This window comes from Chrysemys picta, chromosome 1, assembly GCF_011386835.1.
Source record: "Chrysemys picta bellii isolate R12L10 chromosome 1, ASM1138683v2, whole genome shotgun sequence".
Classification (NCBI taxonomy): Eukaryota; Metazoa; Chordata; order Testudines; family Emydidae; genus Chrysemys; species Chrysemys picta.
The window spans coordinates 155,071,919-155,098,013 of NC_088791.1; the positions used below are offsets into that span (position 1 = coordinate 155,071,919).

Sequence of the window (26,095 nt, forward strand, 5' to 3'; positions counted from 1 at the left end):
TGTGGCACCTTTGAGACTAACAGAAGTACTGGGAGCATAAGCTTTCGTGAGTAAGAACCTCACTTCTTCAGATGCAAGTAATGGAAATCTCCAGAGGCAGGTATATATAACCTCGTTATCTCCACACTGATATATACCTGCCTCTGAAGATTTCCATTACTTGCATCTGAAGAAGTGAGGTTCTTACTCACGAAAGCTTATGCTCCCAGTACTTCTGTTAGTCTCAAAGGTGCCACAGGACCCTCTGTTACTTTTATAGTGAACTAGAATGAAAATCCCTGATGTCTTGTGATGGGCAAACTGCAATTCCAGGTAGAGTAAGAATGAAATTACTTCCCCAAAGGAAAGTATATGAACCCTCTGTTTATTTAAAAGCTTGTATTCTGAATATCAGGAAAGCTTCTCTGCCACTGTGCAACACTAATCACGTTACCAAACAAACAGAATTATTTATTTATAAATGATTTATAATTGGGTGTAATGTTCCACAGGACACATAGGAGCAGCAGTGCCTGCAAATCACTGCAGAAATGAGGAAACTCATTCTGCAGCTGTGGAATCATCCCTTAATCAAATTGCAGAGGGGTGCACGATACCAATGAACATGTAGCCCTGGAAATAAGAATACCTAGAACTTATATAACACTTCATATCTTTAAAGCACTTTACAAATGTTAGGGGCCCATTCAATGGGACTATTCTCAACTGAATCAGGATCATGGATCTGAGGTTTACAGGATCAGGCCCTTCACCAGTGAGAAATATTATTACCCCTATACAACCCTAGTGTATGATAGACAAACACGTGCAATTGAGGACACTGAGTGTTCTGGATTACTATACATAATACAGCACCCATGTGACCCAAATCATTAAGCTAGGGCCAAACCTCTCTCATATACAACTTTTATTATCAGTTTATCATTGACTGCACTGGAATTAACTGCTGATTTACACTAGTGTGAGAAGAGAAAAAAAACCCTTAATATATAAGGCTCGAACTGATAATTCTCTAGTTTTCCTTGTCAACTTCTGAAATCCAATGGGCTTTACTCATTTTTTCTCATCGGACATCCCAGCCCCAAACCTGGACACACCCTATTCTGATCTTGGAGCTGTGTTTTATTTGCACAACTTAAAAACACAATACACATCCTCTGGAATCACAAAACCATCCAAACAGTTTTAACTGTTGCACTTAGAAAAAAGACTATCCCATAGTTTAAAAAGATACCAATACTGTTCTCTTGGAGAATACCCAGCACTCAGTTGCACAAGCTCATGCTAGAAGGCATCTTCATCTGTATCAATGTCACTGTTTGCTTTGGTCAGTCTCTCAAGTTCCTCTCCATCCTACAGGAGCCGAAAAATGGAGGGGAAGAAGATAGTAACAGCATTAGCAAATTTTCTTCTTGTTAGTAATACTTACCCTGCAGCAGTCCAGTGACAACTGCAAAATCAAGGACCTGTACTTAAAAGCTTTTGTCCTGGGACACTAAGATCCTTGTTTAAGATACAACATATATAGCTGTTCCTGAAGGACAGTCCCTAGATATTTTTTATAGCTAAATATTTACCATTTTTCCATGGTGTCCTTCCTGAAATCTTACCAATTGCACTGTATTCAATTAATAGATGTGTCCCTTCCTATGTTGGCAAATACATAGGTGCTGAATAACTTGTACTGTAACTAATTAATTACATCTGCTGAAACATGCAGTGATTGATTTTACAAATGTGAGACTATATGTGTTATTTACTGTTAAATATCACTCTGCAATAGCACTGTGCAGAATTCCAAGGAAACATCGACCCTCCTCTTTCTGGGATAAATGAAGTTTCCCAGGACTAAATGCAGACAGTGCCCTCTGCTGCTCACAGACCATAAATACACTATAAATACTGCAGACTTATTTCTCAGTTCACCTGAATGTGAGGTCTGGGAGCAAGCCCCTTCCCCACAAAGATTTTCCTAGATTTTAAGCATCTGGATCTTCGTTCACAGAAGAGCAGAAATTATAGCAGGAGGCTGGAGGAACTGATTCATGAGGAAGGGGCAACTACCCTGTTGAAAATCTTACATTAAAAATATCTTTACCTGCGTTTCTTAAAAAAAAAAAAAAACTTACCTGAATTTCTTAAAACATCTTAGACTGTTAAAGCTGAAAATTTTTTAAATATCTAATTTATTTTCCTCCATTTATGCTATATGTTTACTTTCTGCATTTAGCTGAACCTGGGCTGTGAAAACAGACTAGTCAATTTTCCTTGTTTATAATCAGTTCCCCAGTATAATGCTGGGATATTTGGGTTTGATGGGGTATTTGGCTGCAAATGCTAAAAGAATGTTCAAGCCAAGATGGCTGAAGAATCATCTGAGGTCAGAGCAGAGAGGTAAAGCTTCAGCCAGGCATCAGGAAACAAGAGGAAGCTACACATAGAAGTACGGAGCTAAACAAAGATTTATTTACAAGACCGAGATTGATCTTGTGTCATTTAAATGAAAGTGACAATTTGGTTGAATTATGAGTCCAGCCACGCGTGTAGTGAACTCTGAATGGTCAACTGGGTAAACAGCCTGCGAGAAAGGGAGTCAACCAGAGACACAAGCATTTCAAAGCCTTACCCCGCTGGATCGCTCCCAGATCTCACCGAGGAGTTTGTTCCTCTCCTGCTGAGTGGCATATTCCAGGCCTTGATGTTTGCTGGCATTGTAGATAAATATGGAAAGAAGCACCACAGGTGCTTCCAAGAAGAAGTCCAGAGAAGGCTTGAAGTCAAAGATGACAATGGATACAATGGTGATGATCACAGTGGTGATCTGTGCAGTCAGGACGTGGAACATGTTGTCTCGGAACTTCAGAATGAAGGCCACGGACAGCCCCAGGAAGGCAGTGACAAAAATGAGAGCTACAGAGAACACATTGTGGCCATAAAAGAAGCCACAGTACTCTATCTGCCAACGGTTCTCAGAGCGCAGGCCCAGCATCAGCCCATTGAACAGCACCCCGAAGACATATAGCTTGCTGTTCTGCACAAATATACTTTCATTGAGCTGGTCCCCTTCCTTCAGGATCTTTTCATTATAGATGTTGGCCAAAGCAGAGATGAAACACTGCACTATTATCAGCAGATGGCCCAAGCCGAGGCGGAGAGGTTTCAATGCTCCTGCAGTGGTAGCAGTGACATTCCACTTGAAGCTGGGAAAGAACCCTGTTTCTGTACAGTTGTCTCCTCCCCAGCACTCTTCCTCCGGCCTGGTGTACTGAAGGCAGCGATTAGATGAGCTGAAAAACATGTCATGATGAAACCCGTGTGTGGCCAAGCTGTGCTGATTGCTTCCGGTCCCTGCAGTCAGGGCTATGATGGACAGGAACAAAATCAGTAGAGATGCCCACTGCACCCAGGAGAGCTGCCGTCTGCGTGGAGACAAAAAACCCCAAACCTTTAGAGTACAGGGACAGGTGTTCAGCATTTTGAAAACAAATGACACGTGGCACGGAGAAACCTCCACACCACAGGCAAACCCAGAGAGAGAGCAGGAAATCTCAGCTCCATTGAGCAGATAAAATTCCCATTAACTTCAATGGGGTGAGGATTTCCCTAGAGCTTCATCTCAGACACCAAAGAGGCAGTGTGCTCAAGTGCCTCCCCCAGCTGCCTAAGAGAAGCCCCTGCACGACTCACAATGGAGACAACATTACAATACAATAATGATTTTATTTATCCATTACAGAAGAATGAAGGACTGAGACAAATAAGCTGAAATTTAAACTTGTGGTTCCAATTAAACTAAGTATTTCATACCTACAGTAACAGTTAAACCACTTAGCCATTATTCGCGCTTGTATGCCAAAGACTACAGAAAATACAGAGTATTCAAAATACTATAGCCCTCATGTGGAGAGAAGGAATCCACATAACTTCCCCAATGTTTTATTTGCTTTCATAGCTACTTACTTTAGCACTATCCTGAATAGGAGCGCAGTTGTTATAATGATAAAATTTGAGAATAATACAGCCATGGCCTAGAAAAAGAAGACAGGGGAAAAATTACAATCCAGACAGAATCTGACCAACAAAAATCAACTCACAGTGTTCATCTATCAGAAGACCCCACAGCAAAAAGTGATCATATTGGGACAGACCTTTCACTCGGGGCGAAATTCACTCTTGCAAGGAGGAACCACACAAGATCCTAAATGCCAGTTTCACATTAATGGCTTAAGTGGTGCACAGAATCTTGCTAGGGTTTTCTGCAATGGGGCAGATTTCACCCTGGGCTAAACAGAGTTGGAAAAACTTCCACTGACTTCACTGAGCGCTAGATCAAGCACTTTGGGCCAATAAATTTCTTTTACAGCCATGAGTTAGAATTTTAATACATAGAATATTTAGTCATTTCAATTGTGGCGTACGTTCAGATTTTTTTTTGCTGTTTGTACTCTGACGTTTGAGCATTATTACAATCTCAAGAGTGCGCATGAAAACAGATGTATAAATCACAGTTCTACTCTGGAAAGTGACTGTGTAAAAATGGATCCTTCCTAATCCTATTTTCTGTGAGTATCAGAGTCAGATCTACAGATTTTAGTGAAAGAAAGAAAAAAAAAAGTGGAGTGCCTGCTATTTTTTACTCTGGCTAGCTGTGCATAACCAATACAGCTCCTGGAGTCTATTCTGGCTTACTCATCAATAGAATTATCAACTAGCTATCAATTACAAGACTAAGGCTTTGCCTACACTGGCATCTGAACAGCAAAACTTTTGTCTTTCAGAAGTGTTAAAAAAAAAAAACACCTCTCCCAAAAGACAAATGTTTAGTGTTGCTAAAAGCCGCGTAGTGTAGATTTAGCCTAATGCTGTTGCACAGATGTAACAGAGCATAATTTGAAGACAACGGGTCTGCACAGGTGTAACTGAAGGAAGAATTTGGTCTGCAAAATCTTCATTATTTGTGATAATGAATGGAAGGCAAGAACCCAGGGCAAGCTTGCAGCAGCATTAATTAAAACAACAACACTGTTTTATTTGGGAAATGGGAACAAATTTGATTTGGATACTTCATAAACAATGGCATTTTTCAGAGCAGAACCACAATTTAAAAAGTCTTAAGAGTCAGAAGATTCTCAATTCAGGTTCCCACGGGGATTTTCTATAATCTTAACCATGTCCTCAAAGTCATTCCAGGCTGACTTAGCTAGGAAGTAGTGGGTTCCCATTAATATGTCTGACATGCCATGACCCTAGTCTTTAAACATGAACTGCCAAGCAAAATTCAAAACTGAATTACTGCCCTCATCAACCAGGTCAAGGGATCATTGAAGACATCTGAGAATGCATCATTTATAGTACATCATTGGCACCACAGGAGCCAGTGGCCATATGAGACTTGTAGTATCTTATGTCCCAGAACAATGTTTTTCTGGTGCAACTCTAATGAATCCCGAACAGAAACAGAGGTTAAAAAGTATTTTAAAAAAATATTTTTCTGTCATATACCTCTCCTTATCTCTCAGCCTGTTTAACAAAGAGCGACAAACACAGAAATCTGGGTTTAACTTACCTTGAGTCTCTCCCTGCAGTAGACCTTTATGAAGAAAGATCTCTTCGTTACATAATAGATTTTAATCAAATATTTATATAAATAATTTCCATGTTGTGCGTATATTCTGACCTTCATGACTTATGTCTTTAAATTCACAACCCTAACTTTGCATTAATGTTGTCTTGCGTTAACCAGTAAAAGGGGCAGTTCCTTTCTATTATAATCCAGTGTATTATTTGCCAAGTAGCAGGTCACATTTTCCAGTACTGTGTTCCCATTTAATCAAAGATGCTAAGTGCAATGAATACACACAAGAGGTCAGTTAAAGTTTCCTCTGATTTTCTTGACTTGTGAAATTAAAGTCTCATTTTTAAAACTGTTACTAGACCATTAAGCATAAAATTTCCTTAGTTCTGCTTTTAAAAGTAAGAAAAATATTTGACTAGATAAGTGAATCCAGAACTGACAGAGGTTCTTCAAGAGATGGACTAGCAGATACAGGGACGGATACAAAATTGAAACATACGCTCCATTTACATTTTTGTTTTTGCTTTGTGGTCATCAATCAAAGTACAAACCAAAATTTTTATTATGTCCCGTCTCCAACAGCCTATGGTGCAATATCTACTGGATATTGTTTTCCAGTATTTATTTACAGATGTCCCAAGGAACAAGACAACAGGGCAGGAATCGGAGCCAAATCTACCAGAGACCACTACGCAACACATCAGATAACAGAACATGAAATTATATTTACAAGTCACATTAAATAATTAAGAACAGCCACTGCTCCAAGCATAGAGCCCTCGGTATTTCAGGCAGTCACTCATTCAAGTACTAGTAAGACCCATACCTACTTAGTTTTTAAAATCACAGGAGACAAGGCTTACATGCATCTTCTTTCATGCAACTAGCTACTGTCTCTTCAATTGCAGCTTATCATGCCTTCCAGAATTTATTCAGCCCAGGATGCACTTAAATATCGGAAATGTTATTATTCATTCTTGTTTTACCATTATAGCATTACAATTTTAATAAACCTCTATGAAATATACCAGATCGAAAGTTAAAGAAAAAATTATATAATGGAAATGGAGGGTTTTGAACAGCGTTCGCTCTAAGGGAAGAAATACAAATTACTAGTGTGTGTACAAGCTTGCTGTATGATCTTTATAAAAGATCCCCTCAACCAAAAGCCAAGTTGCTTATTTAAGAAAATGACTGCATGTAGATGTAATCTTTCAAACATTAGATTCTGTAATTATTCAGGGCATTATATCTGTGCTCACCTTTCAAAAGTTACTAAAGCAGTGCATATGTTATTTTAAATCACCCAGACCTTTTTCCCCCTAAAACCAGATGTTTGCAAACCAGGCAAAAGCAACAGTCCTGTTGACTACAGCTGTCCATGCCAGAAATTTGAGCCTTAAAGGACAATTTTTTGAGATAGCCTGAGAGTGAAAATAAAGGTTTAGATTGAGTTTAACTATAGTTTCTCTAGTGTCATGATAAATATATTGAGAATTCCCTGTTATTTTATAGTCAACACTAATAAAACTTGAACCAAAAAAAAAAAAAAATCATCCCAGGCTTAAAATGAAGATCACAATTTTTCTGAACATTTGTAGATTGATTCCAGGTTCTATGAATAAAAGCAGCAAATGTCAGTCACACTGGATACTAGCTCAGGTACGAGAGGTAATTAAATGCAAAAAAATCAGCATCCAACACTCTTTCCACCTCCCCTTCCTCTCACTTTTGGGGTTTGATCATAATGGTATCGATGCAAAATAGAAGAAAGCAAAATACAAAAGTGACTGAATGAAGTCATTCATATAAAGACATTAATGGTAGGAGCTGTATAGGGGATGGGACTCAAAATCCCCCCTTCAAATCAAACAGATATGCTGAGCTCAAGAAAGGAGAAGGAAGGACCAAGTCTTGCATCACTTTGAAGCCATTCAACGCTACCTCTAAATCAGGAAGGAAGAAGATAATTCAGAAAGATTCTCTCCCAACTGGAAGCTACAAAACAGGATCTGATGGGCAGGTGGATGGAAGGGATTAATAGAAACAGTCCTTGTGTACAGGGCAGCCTTAGACAGATCAACTGCAGGACCATGAAACCCCAACTAGCAAACCTCCAACAAGAGAGAGACTTGCATCATTTCAATGCTATTTTATTTGGTCTGTGTATACTTACTGGTTGGAGGTAGGACAATACATAGAAAACAATCAGGTTATCCAAAAAGTACAGAAAGGCCGGAACTGACCACTTCATGTAGCTATAAAACTCCCTCCATGAGGTGCATCCAAAATCACTATATGAACGTCCCTCTAAAAGAAAAGGAAAAAAAAAAAAATCAGTCAGTAAAATGAACTTGATTAGAATGATAAAAATCTGTGTAAAAGACTTTCCATGTTAATGGAAGTGTGTTTTAATCCCCATTTGACAGGACAGCAATTGCTTTTTTTGGTTTGTTTTAAAGCAAATGTAGCATTTGATGAATGGTGTCAGAATGACAGCCCTGGAGACCTTAGTCTTCCATTAATCCACAGGAGATACACAACACAAGCAGAGGCTAGCTTCCCCATACTCTCGTCAATCTGCCTTAACCGAGAACCTAAAGCAACAACCTCTAAGGAGAGGAGTTCAATCTCAACAGTCATTTGGTCTTCTGCCTCAGCAGAGAGACCATCAACAAGGCTGGTGTTCCTTTTGCACAATACTCACCAGGAACTAGGATAAGACCACCCTTCATTATTGATGCCTAAAGAATGACAGTCACATAGAAATGACTTTTGCTGACTACTGAGCATGCCTAGATTTGAAACAATAGCCTAGATGTAAGAGACCTGCATATGTAGCACCCAAAGTACAGTAGCATTTTACAGACAAAAAGACAGTCCCTGTTCTCAGAGTTTACAATCTAAATGAAGATATGACATAAGACAAGACAAAACAGAAGGTGAGCAAGGGGAGAAGATGCACGATTACACATGGTTTGTAAGCTTTTTGTGGCAGGGATCACCTTTTTGTTCTAGGTTTGTATAGAACCTAGCATGCTGGGATCCTGGTCCATGACGGGGGTGCCTACGTGCTACGGTAATACAAATTAAAAAAGAATAATAATTACATGTGCTTAAATGTTCAGGGGATGTGTGTCTTAAAACATAATGTAATTTTAAATGTGAATAGCAGTGAGGGTGCGGATGAGAGGAATAGGAAGAAAGAGATGTGTTTAAAGGCTCAAAAGGATAAGGAAAGGGGAAGAAGGTGAAGGGGGAAATTTAGGTGGGAATGGGCTGACTAGTTTCAGCTTCCCTTCAAACTATATTAGATTTGAGGGGAGAAAGTTTGGAAGATAAATGTACCCTTAGCATTCTCAATCAATAGTCTTTGAATGCAGGTGTGCGTCATTTCTTCTCCTCGATCTGACTACACTTTATTCCCAAAGCAAAGAATTAAATTGCTTAGTAAAAGTTTGTAAAGCACTTTGGAATGACAGGTGCTCTGTCCAGGAAATATACTGAAGGAGCAAAACAGCAGTATCAAACATAAGAACATACATAAGAATGGCCATACTGGGTCAGACCAAAGGTCCATCCAGCCCAGTATCCTGCCTACCGACAGTGGCCAATGCCAGGTGCCCCAGAGGGAGTGAACCTAACAGGTAATGATCAAGTGATCTCTCTCCTGCCATCCATCTCCACCCTCTGACAAACAGGGGCTAGGGACACCATTCCTTACCCATCCTGGCTAATAGCCATTAATGGACTTAACCTCCATGAATTTATCTAGTTCTCTTTTAAACCTTGTTATAGTCCTAGCCTTCACAGCCTCCTCAGGCAAGGAGTTCCACACGTTGACTGTGCGCTGTGTGAAGAGGAATGTCCTTTTATTTGTTTTAAACCTGCTGCCCATTAATTTCATTTGGTGGCCCCTAGTTCTTATATTATGGGAACAAGTAAATAACTTTTCCTTATTCACTTTCTCCACACCACTCATGATTTTATATACCTCTATCATATTCCCCCTTAGTCTCCTCTTTTCCAAGCTGAAAAGTCTGAGCCTCTTTAATCTCTCCTGTTCCAGACCCCTGATCATTTTAGTTGCCCTTCTCTGAACCTTTTCTAATGCCAGTATATCTTTTTTGAGATGAGACCACCACATCTGTATGCAGTATTCAAGATGTGGGCATACCATGGATTTATATAAGGGCAATAAGATATTCTCCGTCTTATTCTCTATCCCTTTTTTAATGATTCCTAACATCCTGTTTGCTTTTTTGACTGCCACTGCACACTGCGTGGTCGTCTTCAGAGTACTATACACGATGACTCCAAGATCTCTTTCCTGATTGGTTGTAGCTAAATTAGTCCCCATCATGTTGTATGTATAGTAACATGCAGTAGGTAGAAAACCTTCACCATCAGGGAGATGGATTGGATGACCTAATATGTCTTTCCACCTCTAGATCATCATCAGCGTGGATACTTGCCCATAAAGACTTTACTCCTTTAAACGTGAACTTTAAAAAACAGCATTTATTTGCTGAGCACATGGCAAAGGACACATATGCACAAGGCACTGGCATGTGTCATCCTCATCTTCTGTGACTGGGAAGCTGGAAATTCTACTCAGCTGATGCTGGTTGGTAGTGACATACCAACTACACTGTCCAGGCTGATAGCCCAACTCTTTCATGTGTGAACCTTCAAGTAAATACATGTAGCAGACATGTCACAGTGGCTTCTGGTTAAAAAAAGGAACTGATTGTTATATATATTTTGATACATAGTTGATTACGAGGGAAAAGGTCAACCTACTACAGTTAGGAAATCAACCTATTTTGGAAGACAGGCCAGTTTTATCTACCCCTTTCATACAATACCTTGTTGGGCGCTACAGTCGTGCGTGGGGAAAAAAAATATGCAGTTTAGTTTGTTTTTGAAAACACGGGCTGTGCACTGTATTTATGATCTACCTGAACTTGGTTTTTTCATTAACATTTGTGGAAACCAGTATTTCACTCAAGTTCCTTTTCAGTCTCTATTACAAAATGGTTGAAGTCCCACAAGGTTGTCGTTCTCTCCTGTACAAAAGTATCAGTCTTCTACTATTTTGCTTTATGAAATGGTGATGTTAACCACTGATCTTTTTCACTTTATGAAGAAGCTACAGAGAGGCTGGGTGGAAAAGAAGGAACTACAATCAACAAAAATATACTATTCTCTTGTGCCTTTCCTACGAGTCTCTCCAAGTGCTTTATAAACATTAAACAAGCCTTACAAAACTTACACTGGAAAAAACGGAGAACAAAGTAGTTAAGGGATTTGTTCAAAGTATACAGTGATGGAGCCAAGGAGCAGAACAAGAAATTCTTGTTTCCAATTCTACACTTGAACCACAGGACCACTCCCTTCTTTCTAAGGTTGAAGAATACTGTATCTAACAAACTACAGGGAGAATTTTGCTAGACAGAATATAGTTACCTAAAATGAAATTCAGGCAGATCACCATAAAATCTTTAATGACCACAAGTGATCAGAAACTGATGTCTCATCTGAAGAAAAAAAAAAGGGTACCCCAAGCAGCATGCACTGTGCTGGGACATTGAATCAGCACCAGCTCAGAAGGAAGAGTATAGCCTACTGAATCGCTGAGACACAGAGGCTGCTTGGCAAAGGGTCCCCTGTTCTTTGCAAACAGCTCACCTCAGACCTGACAAACTCACTACAGCAAACATGTTTTGCAGGATAATTATCCATAAATAGTAATATATAAGGTATCTATGGAAAGCTTGTAACTTGTCAAATTCATAACCATTGCAAGATGCATGTATGGGCAATATTTAAGGAACAATGTAGTTATACTGAAAGTATGCTTTATGGACTTGGAGCAGAAGTAAGTCACCAGGGGATAATGTATCTCTGTGATGGCTCATTCAAACAGGAAGGAGATGTCACCCCCTGTCCTGGTTAGCCAGTGATGAAGGCTCAATTGTCTAGCCTTGCTCCCTTCTCAAGATTTTCAATGGAAAACCATCGGAGGAAACTGCAAACTATCGAAACCACTTGGAGGTAAAAAAGAAACACTACAACAGACAGAGAATTACCCTGCCTATGAATAGAGACAAAAGATTGTTTCAGTACAAAACAGAGCACGGAGAGATACTCTATATACTTACACTGAGGAGGAAACATCTTGAGGCGCAGGAATGTTCTCATGAAAAATTGGATCCTGGTCTGTGAAGCCAGCCAGATCTGCCACAGACTGTACATTTTTTGGGGGTGGGGGGGGACCTACTTTTTTAGATAGGAAAGGTAATTATTCATGAACGTAGACCCAGGTTCATCCTTTAGGATTTTGCTTTGTATTTTAACCATTTGTTTCCACCACTCTCTCATTTCCAGTGGAACATCCATTCTTTCTTAATCTTCTTTTAAGTGCTCATAAATGCTGTGCATTATATAGAGGAGAGGATTTAAGATAAAACTAGTAAACTGCAGTACACTGTGCCTTTGGGGGCAGCGGATCTGGGATTTCTGACAGTAGCTAGTGTCGGGCTGGATATCACAGGGGACTCTTGAAGGGATTCAGGGACCAGGATGCACCTACTGTTAATCTGAAAGGTAAAGACAGGACTGGCATAGTTCAGAGGAGAGTGCTTCAGTGGCTGACAGGCTGGTGTTAGGGAGCTGATGCCCAGCAAGGCACAGGCAAGACTCCCTCATGCTGGAGACAGAGGGTAATAAGATGACTCACAGTCCTGGGTATCCAGAGAACCATAACAGTCGCCAGCAGCACTTTTTACAGCATTAGGTAACGAAGCCTGACCCTGGCTTAGCTTATAAGATCTGAAGAGATCACAGACCCAGGGCTTGTCTTCACTTCAGAGTTAACTCAAGTTATAACTTGAGTGTTGCCCCTAGCTCTAGTCCTGTCCATACACAAAAACCCTTCACTACAGTATGATGGTGCTTTTTACTTGAGTTGACTGCCTGTCGGGGTGTACAGACCAGGGTGGATAAAAAAATCAATGATTAAAAAAAAAAAAAAAAAAGCATTTTTTTTAATTAAATGCTTTTTGAGGGGGAAAAAACCTATCTAAAGAGTTTTAATTAAGATACATTATAGCTCAAAGATATCTCATCATGGAATAGGGATTATAAATTCTAATTCTATAGTATGACACAATACATTCATGTAATGTTTAAGAAAAGTTTTGTAAATGAGTTCCAATAGTTCATGGATTAGGGACCCAATCTTATGGGGTTCCAGGGGCTAATCTTTCTATCTACCCAATGGGACTCAGTGCTCAGTCTAGAAGATAGCATCAGAGATGCTTAGTTTTGCAGTTCTCAAACTGTGGATTTGTGTCTCCAGAGATATGCTTGTTAACAGCAAAAATGTTTTAAATAAATAAATAATACATAGAAGTGAGAAATAACAGACCTATTGTCCCTCTGCAAATTTGTGTGCGCAGAGTCAATCCCTTACCTCTCTCTAAAAGATGTGGACAAGGAGAAGTCTGGAGATAAATGTGAGAAGGGAGGGACAGGCAGTAGAAACGAAAGTGAAATTGTTTGAGCAGCATATTCCAAAAGTCTTGAGGTCTTTCTGAGTGTAGCCTTCATTGATTTGAGATCTACCATACTATTCTCTCACTAGAAGGGAAAACCTATAATGGCAGCAGTCCGTAAAAGAGACCCAGTTTGGGAATAAGAACCGTTCAAGAAATATATGTTTGCTGATGATGTTTTAAAGAAAGTCACACCAGTGAACTGGTGGAAATCACTTAAGCACTTGGATTCAGAGACTGTTGAAGTGATAATCTCACTTTTAACAGCAGTAGCTTCTTCTGCTGTTGTAGAAAGAATATTTTCTTCTTTTGGACTAATTCATTCCAAGTTGAGAAATAGTTTGAGACCTGAAAAAGCAGGAAAGCTTGTTTTTCTTTTCCAGATTATGAACAAACAGGAAAATTAAGGTGAAGACGACTGAGTTTACTGCATAAGCCAATATTTTATGTTTCTCACGTTGACCTTACTGACATAGTCGATTTAATTTTTTTGGTTTTTTTTTTAATATTTATCTATTTTAGTTAAAAATAATTTTAACAAAAACAAACCTGATTTTAAAAAACTTGAATGTTTAACTAAATTCAAAAATTAATATGCTTGTTTTGTAAAAATATGTTTGCTGTTGAAGAAAAAAATCCAGAATACATAAAGTTGTTTTAGTTAAATAAAACAATTTAAATGTCTGTCTGGTGATGTTCTCCTCCTAATACAGCATGGCAAGAATCCATCATACAAAAGCAGAGGAATTTAAAGTATAAGGTGAAGATTTCCTAACAGATTTTTAGCAATATGAACTTACCTTTTGTTGTTATCCAGAGTGCCACTGTCATACATAGCACCAGTTTAACTAGCTCTGAGCACACATTCACAGTTGCAGGAAGGTAATCGTATTTGTTATCTGTGAAATTCAGCAAAATTATTATAGCAAATAAACATTCTTACTCATCCAATTTTTCCAATCACATTTAGAGCAACAGAAAGAGCACAACAATTCCATGATAATCGCTTAAACACATCCATTAAAAAGTTTTGGCCAGGTTCCATAAACAACGCACACTTTGTAAGTTAAGGTTATGTTCATGACTTTAATTATAAATAATCCATATTTTCAATGGCACACAACTTCTTGAACATTTCACTTTCCAGGCTGAAGTTTTCCATGCTTAGTTTCAAGCTCATAAGTTTGAATTCTTCAGTAAAGGTTGAGTACAATTAGTTCAGCCATTATAGAGTGCTACTGAAAGATGAAAAATCGTACTTTCCCAATTTAATTAAATTTGAGCTTTTTTTTTTTTTTTGCTCACACAAAACAAAACTGACAATTTTACAAGTTTGAGGTTGTTAAGTTGGCTAACCCTTCTTCAAGGATTAGGCCCTTTCATTGTTATCCAGATAAGTATTTAAAATCTGTTTCACACATATTCTATCAGTTTTTGCTAAAATTGGCAGCCACAATACTATATAGTAACAAAAGGCCTGATCATGAAAGACTGACTTCTGTGGGAGTTGAGGGCATAGCACCTTCCAATATCAGGCACATCTAGGGCTAAATAAAAGGTTTTCAGCATAGAAAAAACTCTCTTTGCTGACAGATTCCAATGCACAATAACAACAACAACAACTAAGTCTTATATCACTCTTGTCATCAGTGGATCTGAAAGTGCTTTAAATGAAAGAGGTGCCATACCCCCATTTTACAGATGGGGAAACAGAAGCACAGACTTGCCCAAGGTTACCCAGCAGATCAGTGGCAGAATGAGGAATAGAATCCAGGTCTCCTGAGTCCAGTGCTCTATCCACTAGATCAGGGGTTCTCATAACAATTTTTTTGGTGGCCTCAGAGTGCGGCCACCAGCAAGAGTTGGTGAAAATTTTTCCTAAAATACTTAATTAACTTTAGGAAAAACAAATAAATATGCAAAGGTACATGTCCAAATCATTGCAATCTATCTATGTGGGGTGTTTTCTTTTTATAGAAAATAGAATAATAAAAATAGTGTACAGTTGTTTCTATTCTTTTTGGACCTAAACAGAATAGAAACACAAATAAGGTGTTTTGAACGTTCTTATCATTTTTCTTATTGTTTCTGTTGCTTTTTTTGGTTGCCTTTTTTTTTTTAGACTTGCTAGCTACTAAGTGTGCTGTGAAAAGTGATATTAACAAACATACAATATCACTTTTCACAACAGACTTACTCAGCCCTGGCAAGCAAGCCCTGGGACAAATTAAGCCTTGGTTGGGGAGGTAGGTACAGAGGCAGCAGGGGCCAGGGGTGATGGGGCACTGGGAGAGGCAGCGGGGGGCAGAGGTGATGGGGGTGGAGGATGAGCTTAGGGTCAGAGCCCATCACCACGCAGCCAGGGAATGGAGCCCAAAGCCACACGCCCAGGGGACAGAGCCCGAAGCCCCGTGGCTAAAGCCTGCCACCCGAGGGCTAAAGCCCGATCCCACTCTCCCTGGGAAGGTGGGGAACTCATTGGCTGCCTGTTCCTCCAGCTTGTCTCTCTTCGGAGGGAGGCAGGTCCCAACCACTCCTGGTGGCCTCTGGGGAGGGGCCACTGCTTTGCGCCTGCCCTGCCCCCTCTCCCCCCAAATCACCGCCCAGGAGGCTGTGGCCGCAAGAAAAGCCCCTGGTGGCTGCATTTGAGAAACACTACGCTAGACCACACTGCTCCCCCAGAAACAGATTCTGTATTAAAACATTTATGCTCCTAACAAATCTGCAGGTGAAAGGCAAGGAGAAACACACTGCTCGAATGGGACATCAAACCTAGTAAATATATTTGCAATAGAGTGGTTTAATCTCAGCATCTACATTGTCTTACCCCAAGTAGAAAACTAATTTCTGCAGGTAATACATTTTATATTAAACATCCAACCTTACCTTCATTGGCGGAATACTTCATCAGGAGAATACGACTTGAACCCAAGGTAACAAATGCTCCTCCTAGCAGGAATGTGTACAAGGCTGACTTGGAGCACCATAGAGACGGGCTGCAGCACTTGGTCTCCATTCTGCTGTCTGGCTGTCAATGCCCTTTGGACAACAAAACGAAAATACCTTGTACACGTATTTTCAGACACTGATAACAGATATCTAAGCACACGATTTTATTGCTTTCTGGAGCCCTACCATAGTTTCATTCGATTGCTGCTTTGGAAAAATCTCTGAGCAGCAGCAAAAGAGATACACAACATGCACTGAATGCTCCAGTGGAAGACCCAAAAAAGCAATGCTGGGAGAAGGATGTATTTGTACAATGCTGAATAACTACTGGGGTTAAACAAATGGCATAGTCTTGGTATCGATCTATTCTTTTATGACGTCTCACATTTTAAAAAACAATCTTGTTTCTACCGATGGCAATTTGCTATGTCTCAGGTGCTGAAACAGGATCTCATTCGTTTCCATAGAGTCCAACGATAGTAGTCCAAACCCCTACACAAACCTCTCAGTCTTACTAAACAGCATAGATTAACATCATCAAGACTTATGTTTACTATAATTCAGTTACCTGAAGCACTGAAATTAGGAAACAAGAATGCAAACAGAAACCCGCTCCTATTTCTTATTGGTGCTGCTAAGACAAAGAGCAGGAGAAGCCCCAAACTTTGTTTCACTAAGGGCTGGTCTATACTACGAGATTAGGTCCAATTTAGCCACTTTAGGTCAATTTTATAAGCAATGCGGCTACACAACCAACCCCTTCCGTTGCCCTAAAGGGCTCTTAAAATCGACTGCTGTACTCCTCCCTGATGAGGGGAGTAGCGCTAAAATCAACCTTCTTGGGTCAAATTTGGGGTAGTGCAGACACAGTGTTGTGCAATTAGACGGTATTGGCCTCCAGGAGCTATCCCAGAGTGCTCCAATGTGACCGCTCTGGATAGCACTTTGAACTCCGATGCACTAGCCAGGTACACAGGAAAAGCCCTGGGAAAATTAGAATTTCATTTCCTGTTTGGTCAGCATGGCGAGCTCAGCAGCACAGGTGACCATGCAGTCCCCCCAGAATTGCAAACGAGCTCCAGCATGGAGCGAACGGGAGATACTGGATCTGATTGCTGTATGGGGAGAAGAATCTGTGCAGGCAGAACTCCGATCAAAAAGAAGAAATGCAAATATATATATGTCAAAATCGCACAGGGCATGGTGGAGAGAGGCTACACCAGGGACACACAGCAGTGCCACGTGAAAGTTAAGGAGCTCAGGCAAGCCTAGTACAAGACAAAGGAGGCAAACAGACGCTCCAGATCAGAGCCCCATACATGTCGCTTCTGTGATCAGCTGCATGCCATTCTAGGGGGGGGCTCCTACCAGTACCCCACCACTATCCGTGAACACCTGCAAGGGGGGAGTCTCATGCAACATGGAGGAGGATTTTGTGGAGGAGGAGGAGAATGCGCAGCAGGCAAGGGGAGAATCCGTTCTCCCCGGCAGCCAGAAACTTTTCATCACTCTGGAGCCAATACCCTCCCAAGGCGAGTTCCCAGACCCTGAAGGTGGAGAAAGCACCTCTAGTGAGTGCACATTTGTAACTAAACTACAGGGGTTAAAAGCAATTGTGTTTAATGTTTGATTTGCCCTGAAGAATTGGGATACATTCATGGCCAGTACAGCTACTGGAAAAGTCTGTTAACATGTCTGGAGATGGAGGGGAATCCTCCAGGGACATCTCTGGAGGAGATTTGCTGTACTCCTCCCTGATGAGGGGAGGAACAGGGGCTGCTAACAGGGAGTTTCACAAGGGAGTTCTCCAGGTGAAGGAGGAGCAATACAGCACCCTTTTGGGGTAAGTGACTGTCTGTAGTGTGTGTTTGTTTGTGTTTGAGGGTTACTTGCTGTGTGCTGAGCTTGTGTTTGTCAGTCTGTTTGTTTGTTTTGGTTGTTTGAAGGACCGTGTGCTGTGGCTGGCAGTTGGAAGGTTTGAAAGCTAGAAGCCTCTGGTAAGTGGCTGAGCCTTCATCAGTGGGCGGGGCATTCATACAGGCCAGGGCTTTATAAAGCAGCGCACAAGCGACCAGGGAGCTTTGCGAACAGGGAGTTTCACAAGGGAGTTTGGAAGGGGAGCAGGAAGGGGGCGAGGGTCCCTTGCTGGTTCCATCCGTTTACTCTTGATTACCCTTAATACCTATAAAGCAACTACATTCATAACTTTTTGCTTAAACAACCCTTTCAGCTGACAGGGGGCTGCATACGGGAGTTTGACAGAGGGAGGCTTACGATGGTTAGGAGGACCCGCAACACCTGTGCCAGCACTGCTACTGTCTCCTCCACCTGTGCCTGTAGCCAGACAGAGTGCCTAAGCATGTATGCCTCTACCCAGATCCTGGTGTGGTTTTGCAAAGACTGTAACTTGCAATTTCCACTTACTGATATCCAGGCTGGGGGGACCATCCAATGTGAGAGGTGCCTGCTGGTGGAATCTCTCAGGCAGCAGGTGGGAGAGCTACAGGAGGAGGTGGCTAGGTTGAGGAGCATCCGTATCCACGAGCAATTCCTCGACAGTGTCCATGTGGAGACAGCTGAGGTAGCTGTCCCAGTACACAGGACTGCTGATACACCACTGGTGGAGGAGGAGATGGCTCAGGGTGGACGCTGGCAGCTGGTTACTTCTGGCAGCAGGCAGCGCTCCACCCTTGCTCCGAACCCTCCTGCCGTGGTTATAGGTAACCGTTATGCTCTTCTTGATACAGGAAAGAAGGAATCACTCCCTACAGTAAAGGAGGAGAAGCCTCGTACCCCTAAGGCTGGAGAGTCTGCTGCCACCACTGCGAATAGGAAACGTAGGGTAGTGGTGGTCGGAGACTCTCTGCTGAGGGGGACGGAGGCGCCCATCTGTCGCCCTGACATTTCATCTCGGGAGGTATGCTGCCTGCCGGGGGCCCGTATCAGAGACGTTACGGAGGCATTGTCGAGGATTATCCAGCCCTCTGACTACTACCCCATGCTACTCATCCATGTGGGCACAAATGATACTGCACGGTGTGACACTGAGCGGATCAAGAGTGACTACAGGGCTCTGGGAGTACGGGTGAAGGAGTTTGGAGCGCAGGTGGTATTCTCTTCAATTCTTCCTGTCAAAGGTAGGGGCCCGGGCAGAGACAGATGCATCATGGAGGTGAATGCCTGGCTGCGAAGATGGTGTCGCCAGGAGGGCTTTGGCTTCCTAGACCACGGGATGCTATTTGAGGAAGGACTGCTAGGCAGAGATGGCGTTCACCTTTCGAGGAGAGGAAAGACCCTATTCGGCCACAGACTGGCTAACCTAGTGAGGAGGGCTTTAAACTAGGTTTGACGGGGACAGGTGAGCAAAGCCCACAGGTAAGTGGGGAATATGGAGACCGGGGAGATGGGTCGGAAACAAGAGGGAGTGTGGGCTATATTGGCAGTGAGAAAGGAGAGTCAGGACAAAACTGGGAGGAAAGATCAAACAAGTATCTTAGATGCCTATATACAAATGCAAGAAGTATGGGGAATAAGCAGGAAGAACTGGAAGTGCTAATAAATAAATACAACTATGACATTGTTGGCATCACTGAAACTTGGTGGGATAATACACATGATTGGAATGTTGGTGTGGATGGGTACAGCTTGCTCAGGAAGGATAGACAGGGGAAAAAGGGAGGAGGTGTTGCCTTATATATTAAAAATGTACACACTTGGACTGAGGTAGAGATGGACATAGGAGACGGAAGTGTTGAGAGTCTCTGGGTTAGGCTTAAAGGGGCAAAAAACAAGGGAGATGTCATGCTAGGAGTCTACTACAGGCCACCTAACCAGGGGGAAGAGGTGGATGAGGCTTTTTTCAAGCAACTAACAAAATCATCCAAAGCCCAAGAATTGGTGGTGATGGGGGACTTCAACTATCCGGATATATGTTGGGAAAATAACACAGCGGGGCACAGACTATCCAACAAATTCTTGGACTGCATTGGAGACAACTTTTTATTTCAGAGGGTTGAAAAAGCTACTAGGGGGGAAGCTGTTCTAAACTTGATTTTAACAAATAGGGAGGAACTCGTTGAGAATGTGAAAGTAGAAGGCAGCCTGGGTGAAAGTGATCATGAAATCATAGAGTTTGCAATTCTAACGAAGGGTAGAAGGGAGAACAGCAAAATAGAGACAATGGATTTCAGGAAGGCAGATTTTGGGAAGCTCAGAGAGCTGATAGGTAAGGTCCCATGGGAATCAAGACTGAGGGGAAAAACAACTGAGGAGAGTTGGCAGTTTTTCAAAGGGACACTATTAAGGGCCCAAAAGCAAGCTATTCCGCTGGTTAGGAAATGTGGCAAAAGACCACCTTGGCTTAACCATGAGATCTTGCACGATCTAAAAAATAAAAAGGAGTCATATAAAAAATGGAAACTAGGACAGATTACAAAGGAGGAATATAGGCAAACAACACAGGAATGCAGGGGCAAGATTAGAAAGGCAAAGGCCCAAAATGAGCTCAAACTAGCTACGGGAATAAAAGGAAACAAGAAGACTTTTTATCAATACATTAGAAGCAAGAGGAAGACCAAAGACAGGGTAGGTCCACTGCTTAGTGAAGAGGGAGAAACAGTAACAGGAAACTTGGAAATGGCAGAGATGCTTAATGACTTCTTTGTTTCGGTCTTCACCGAGAAGTCTGAAGCAATGCCTAACATAGTGAATGCTAATGGGAAGGGGGTAGGTTTAGCGGATAAAATAAAAAAAGAACAAGTTAAAAATCACTTAGAAAAGTTAGATGCCTGCAAGTCACCCGGGCCTGATGAAATGCATCCTAGAATACTCAAGGAGCTAATAGAGGAGGTATCTGAGCCTCTAGCTATTATCTTTGGAAAGTCATGGGAGACGGGAGAGATTCCAGAAGACTGGAAAAGGGCAAATATAGTGCCCATCTATAAAAAGGGAAATAAAAACAACCCAGGTAACTACAGACCAGTTAGTTTAACTTCTGTGCCAGGGAAGATAATGGAGCAAGTAATTAAGGAAATCATCTGCAAACACTTGGAAGGTGGTAAGGTGATAGGGAACAGCCAGCATGGATTTGTGAAGAACAAATCATGTCAAACCAATCTGATAGCTTTCTTTGATAGAATAACGAGCCTTGTGGATAAGGGTGAAGCGGTGGATGTGGTATACCTAGACTTTAGTAAGGCATTTGATACGGTCTCGCATGATATTCTTATCGATAAACTAGGCAAATACAAATTAGATGGGGCTACTATAAGGTGGGTGCATAACTGGCTGGATAACCGTAGTCAGAGAGTTGTTATTAATGGTTCCCAATCCTGCTGGAAAGGCGTAACGAGTGGGGTTCCGCAGGGGTCTGTTTTGGGACCGGCTCTGTTCAATATCTTCATCAACGACTTAGATATTGGCATAGAAAGTACGCTTATTAAGTTTGCGGATGATACCAAACTGGGAGGGATTGCAACTACTTTGGAGGACAGGGTCATAATTCAAAATGATCTGGACAAATTGGAGAAATGGTCTGAGTTAAACAGGATGAAGTTTAACAAAGACAAATGCAAAGTGCTCCACTTAGGAAGGAAAAATCAATTTCACACATACAGAATGGGAAAAGACTGTCTAGGAAGGAGTACGGCAGAAAGGGATCTAGGGGTTATAGTGGACCACAAGCTAAATATGAGTCAACAGTGTGATGCTGTTGCAAAAAAAGCAAACATGATTCTGGGATGCATTAACAGGTGTGTTGTGAGCAAGACACGAGAAGTCATTCTTCCGCTCTACTCTACTCTGGTTAGGCCTCAGCTGGAGTATTGTGTCCAGTTCTGGGCGCCGCATTTTAAAAAAGATGTGGAGAAATTGGAAAGGGTCCAAAGAAGAGCAACAAGAATGATTAAAGGTCTTGAGAACATGACCTATGAAGGAAGGCTGAAAGAACTGGGATTGTTTAGTTTGGAAAAGAGAAGACTGAGAGGGGACATGATAGCAGTTTACAGGTATCTAAAAGGGTGTCATGAGGAGGAGGGAGAGAACTTGTTCACCTTAGCCTCTAAGGATAGAACCAGAAACAATGGGTTTAAACTGCAGCAAGGGAGGTCTAGGTTGGACATTAGGAAAAAGTTCCTAACTGTCAGGGTGGTTAAACACTGGAATAAATTGCCTAGGGAGGTTGTGGAATCTCCATCTCTGGAGATATTTAAGAGTAGGTTAGATAAATGTCTATCAGGGATGGTCTAGACAGTATTTGGTCCTGCCATGCGGGCAGGGGACTGGACTCGATGACCTCTCGAGGTCCCTTCCAGTCCTATAATCTATGATTCTATGATTGATTCTATCTCCATGAAGCTCTCCTGGATGCATTCTGAAAGCCTTTGCAGGTTTCTGGGCAGGGCTGCCTTATTTCTTCCTCCACGGTAGGACACTTTACCATGCCAAGCCAGTAACAAGTGGTCTGGAATCATTGCAGCACAAACCATGGCAGCAAATGGCCCTGGGTTTTGGTCGCATTCATGCAACATTCGATCTTTATCTTTCTGTGACAGCCTCAGGAGAGTGATATCATTCATGGTCACCTGGTTGAAATAGGGGAAGTTTTGTAAGTGAACAGTAAAAGGACCCCGTTCATGCTGGGCTGTTTGCACTTGGCTAAAATGGATCATCCTGAAGAATAGCCACACAGTGCGGGGAGGGGTATGCTGCACATCCACCCCAAAACCGCAGCCCCTCCTTTTAAATGGCAAACCCAATTGGCATTGCTTGCTATGGAAAAGGAGGGTGCTGCAGTTTGAAACCATTCTCACATGTTATGAAGGCAGAAGCCAACCCTGCATACCCTTTGGCTTACCATGGCTGCCCGGAAACCGAATTCTGTTGCCCAGCCGTGTGTGATGTGTCACCATACCAGCAGGCGCTCATTATAAAAGGCAAAATGTGACCTTGTACCTTAAGTACACGTGCTGTCTGCTGTGAATTGTTTGATTCACTATGAAAGAGTCTCCATTTTGTTCTCAGAAATGTATCTTCTTAAATTTTACTCTCCCTTTTTACCCCCCCTGCAGGTGCAAATGTTTCTATGCTCCCCTTATCATCTCCATCCCTGAGGTTATCGCAGATCAGAAGGCGAAAAAAATGCACTCACAATTATGTATTTTCTGAGCTCATGCAATCCTCTCGGACTGATAGGGCACAGCTGAATGCATGGAAGCATTCAGTGGCGGAGGCCAGGAAAGCATTCAGTGAGCATGATCAGAACATGCAAGAGGAGATGCTGAGGCTAATGGGGGAGCAAACGGACATGATCAGACATCTGGTGGAGCTGCAGGAAAGGCAACAAGAGCACAGACCGCCGCTGCATCCATTGTATAACCGCCTTCCCTCCTTGCCAAGTTCCATATCCTCCTCACCCAGACGCCCAAGAACGCGGAGGGGAAGGCTCCAGTCACCCAGCCACTCCACTCCAGAGGACGGCCCAAGCAACAGAATGCTGTCATTCAAACAGCTTTGATTTGTAGTGTGGCTGCAATAAGCAATGTGGCCTCGTCCTTCCCACCTCCTCCACCGCACCTGGGCTACCTTGTCAGTGATCTCACTTTTTAAAAAATAAATAAAGAATGCACGGATTCAAAACAATAGGGACTTTATTTCCTTTGCCTGCTGTGGTCGGAGGGGTGGAGGGGGAGAGAGATTGGCTTACAGGGAAGTACATTCAACAAAGGGGGTGGTTTTGCATCTGTCACACCATAGCCTGGCCAGTCATGAAACTGTTTTTCAAAGCCTCTCTTGATGCGCAGCGCTCCTAGCTGTGCTCTTCTAATCGCCCTCGTGTCTAACTGTTCAAAATTGGCCGCCAGGTGATTTGCCTCAACCTCCCACACCGCCATAAACATTTCCCCCTTACTCTCACAGCTATTATGCAGCACACAGCAAGCTGCAATAACAATGGGAATACTGGTTGCACTGAGGTCTAACCGAGTCAGCAAACAGCACCAGCAGGCTTTTAAATGTCCAAAGAACTTAACTGCACGTGCCCAGCCTATAGCTGAACTGCTCCTTACTACTGTTCAGGCTGCCTGTGTACGGCTTCATGAGCCATGGGAGCAAGGGGTAGGCTGGGTCCCCAAGGATAACTATTGGCATTTCAACATCCCCAACGGTAATTTTCTGGTCTGGGAAGTAAATCCCTTCTTGCAGCTTTTCGAATAGCTCGGAGTTCCTAAAGATGCAAGCATCATGCACCTTTGCCGACCATCCCACATTGATGTTGGTGAAACGTTCCTTGTGATCCACCAGTGCTTGCAGCACCATTGAGAAGTACCCCTTGCGGTTTATGTATTGGTTGGCAAGGTAGTCCGGTGCCAAGATAGGGATATGCGTTCCATCTATCGCCCCATCACAGTTAGGGAACCCCACTGCAGCAAAGCCATCCAGTATGACCTGCATATTTCCCAGACTCACTACCCTTGCTAGCAGAAGGTTAGTGATTACCTTGGCTACCTTTATCACAGCAGCCCCCATGGTAGATTTGTCCATTCCAAATTGATTCCCAACTGACCAGTAGCAGTCAGGCATTGCAAGCTTCCACAGGGCTATCGCCACTCGCTTCTCAAGCGTGAGGGCAGGTCTCATCTTGGTATTCCTGCACTTCAGGGCAGGTGAAAGCAACTCACATAGTCCCATGAAAGTGGCCTTACACATGCAAAAGTTTCGCAGCCACTGGGAATCATCTCATACCTGCAACAATATGTGGTCCCACCAGTCTGTGCTTGTTTGCCGGGACCAGAATCGGCGTTCCACTGTATCAACCAGACCCCCTGCCGTCATGATATCCCAACTGCCACATCCTATGCATTCAGGAACGTCTGTGTCCATGTCCTCCTCACAATCATCCTCGTGCTGGCGGCTCCTAGCCAAGTTCTGCACATACTGCAGAATAATGCGGGAGGTGTTTACAACGCTCACAACAGCAGTGCTGAGCTGAGTGGGCTCCATGCTTGCCTTGTTATGGCATCTGCATGGGTAACCCAGGGAAAAAAGTGCGGAACGATTGTTTGCCGTTGCTTTCAAGGAGAGAGGGAGGGAAGACTGACAACATGTACCCAAAACCACCCGTGACAATGTTTTTGCCCCATCAGGCACTGAGAGCTTAACCCAGCATTCCAATGGGCAGCGGGGACAGTGGGATAGCTACCCACAGTGCATCACTCTATGAGTCGATGATAGTCACAGTATTGAAGACGCACTCTGCTGACCTACAGTGCTTAGTGGGTACATACACGATCAACTGTATAAACTCGTTTTCTAAAGATTAATTTCTATAAAATCGACCTAATTTTCTAGCGCAGACATGCCCTGAGAGCCAAGCTGGCAAATTGCCTGGAGACCGATGGACTGAATCAAGTGTCAGTACAGAAGAGGCTGCAGGTGCCCAGAAATCGTAGGTACAAAGACGTGGCATGTGCAGCTGCCCGGCCCGGTGTTTATCCTAGAAAGCTGCTCCCGGGGGCCGCCCTGCTGCAGTACAGACGGGAGGCGCCGCCGGCAGCACGGCCACCCGCACGGGGCCGCCTCTGACGGGGAGCAGTAAATACCCAGGCTGGTGCTAGAGAGGGGCGCGCTGGGCACGGGCCGCCCTGGCTACCGGATGCCCCGACATGCCACCGGCGCGGATCGCCGCGGCGCGAAGCCAGAGACGCTTCCCGCGTAAGACCCGGGCCAGGGCAGCCGCGCCTCAGAGAGCGCCGCTCCCCGGGCTTCCGCGCCGGCCCCGCCGCCACCATGACGCCGCATCGCGGGCCCCTCGGCGCGGGGAAAGCGAGCGACACGCGCCCTGACAGCTCCCAGACCCCGCCCCCCCAGCTCACCAGGCGGCAGCGGCTCCCCCATCCAGCATCACCACTCGCGCACGCCCCTTGCCGCTTAGTCACGTGTTGGGGAGCGCCCCATACAGTCATGTGATCTCTTCCCCGTGCAGCCCACCGCGCACGTCCTTTCTCCTCTTCCTTAT

At 43.1% G+C, this 26,095-nt stretch overlaps 1 protein-coding gene across 4 annotated transcripts; it reads right to left on the reverse strand.

Moving 5' to 3' along the window:
* Nucleotides 1-446: 446 nt before the first annotated feature.
* On the reverse strand, nucleotides 447-26,093 carry SLC35A5 (solute carrier family 35 member A5). Of its 4 annotated transcripts, XM_065573728.1 has the most exons (9): nucleotides 25,953-26,093; nucleotides 24,823-25,014; nucleotides 23,231-23,365; nucleotides 16,021-16,173; nucleotides 13,935-14,033; nucleotides 7,752-7,885; nucleotides 3,961-4,028; nucleotides 2,627-3,419; nucleotides 447-1,353 (listed from the first exon to the last, which is right to left on the reverse strand). In XM_065573728.1, exons 4-9 carry the CDS (start codon nucleotides 16,148-16,150, stop codon nucleotides 1,285-1,287), a joined length of 1,293 nt encoding a protein of 430 aa, XP_065429800.1. In that variant the 5' UTR covers nucleotides 16,151-16,173; nucleotides 23,231-23,365; nucleotides 24,823-25,014; nucleotides 25,953-26,093; the 3' UTR covers nucleotides 447-1,284. The 4 variants fall into 4 exon arrangements, with proteins under 4 accessions (XP_065429800.1, XP_042708800.1, XP_008174945.1 ...); XM_042852866.2 differs by lacking the exon at nucleotides 23,231-23,365 and having other exon boundaries at nucleotides 2,653-3,419; XM_008176723.4 differs by lacking the exon at nucleotides 23,231-23,365.
* Nucleotides 26,094-26,095: the final 2 nt, after the last annotated feature.

What these genes read in the sequence shown, in the direction of transcription:
- SLC35A5 (XM_008176723.4), bottom strand. Translation starts at nt 16,150, where the DNA reads ATGGAGACCAAGTGCTGCAGCCCGTCTCTATGGTGCTCCAAGTCAGCC. An exon ending in ACTCTGGATAACAACAAAAG is followed by an intron (nt 7,886 to 13,934) that starts GTAAGTTCATAT and finishes CTTTTCTTTTAG; the next exon opens with AGGGACGTTCATATAGTGAT. An exon ending in CTATTCAGGATAGTGCTAAA is followed by an intron (nt 3,420 to 3,960) that starts GTAAGTAGCTAT and finishes GTCTCCACGCAG; the next exon opens with ACGGCAGCTCTCCTGGGTGC.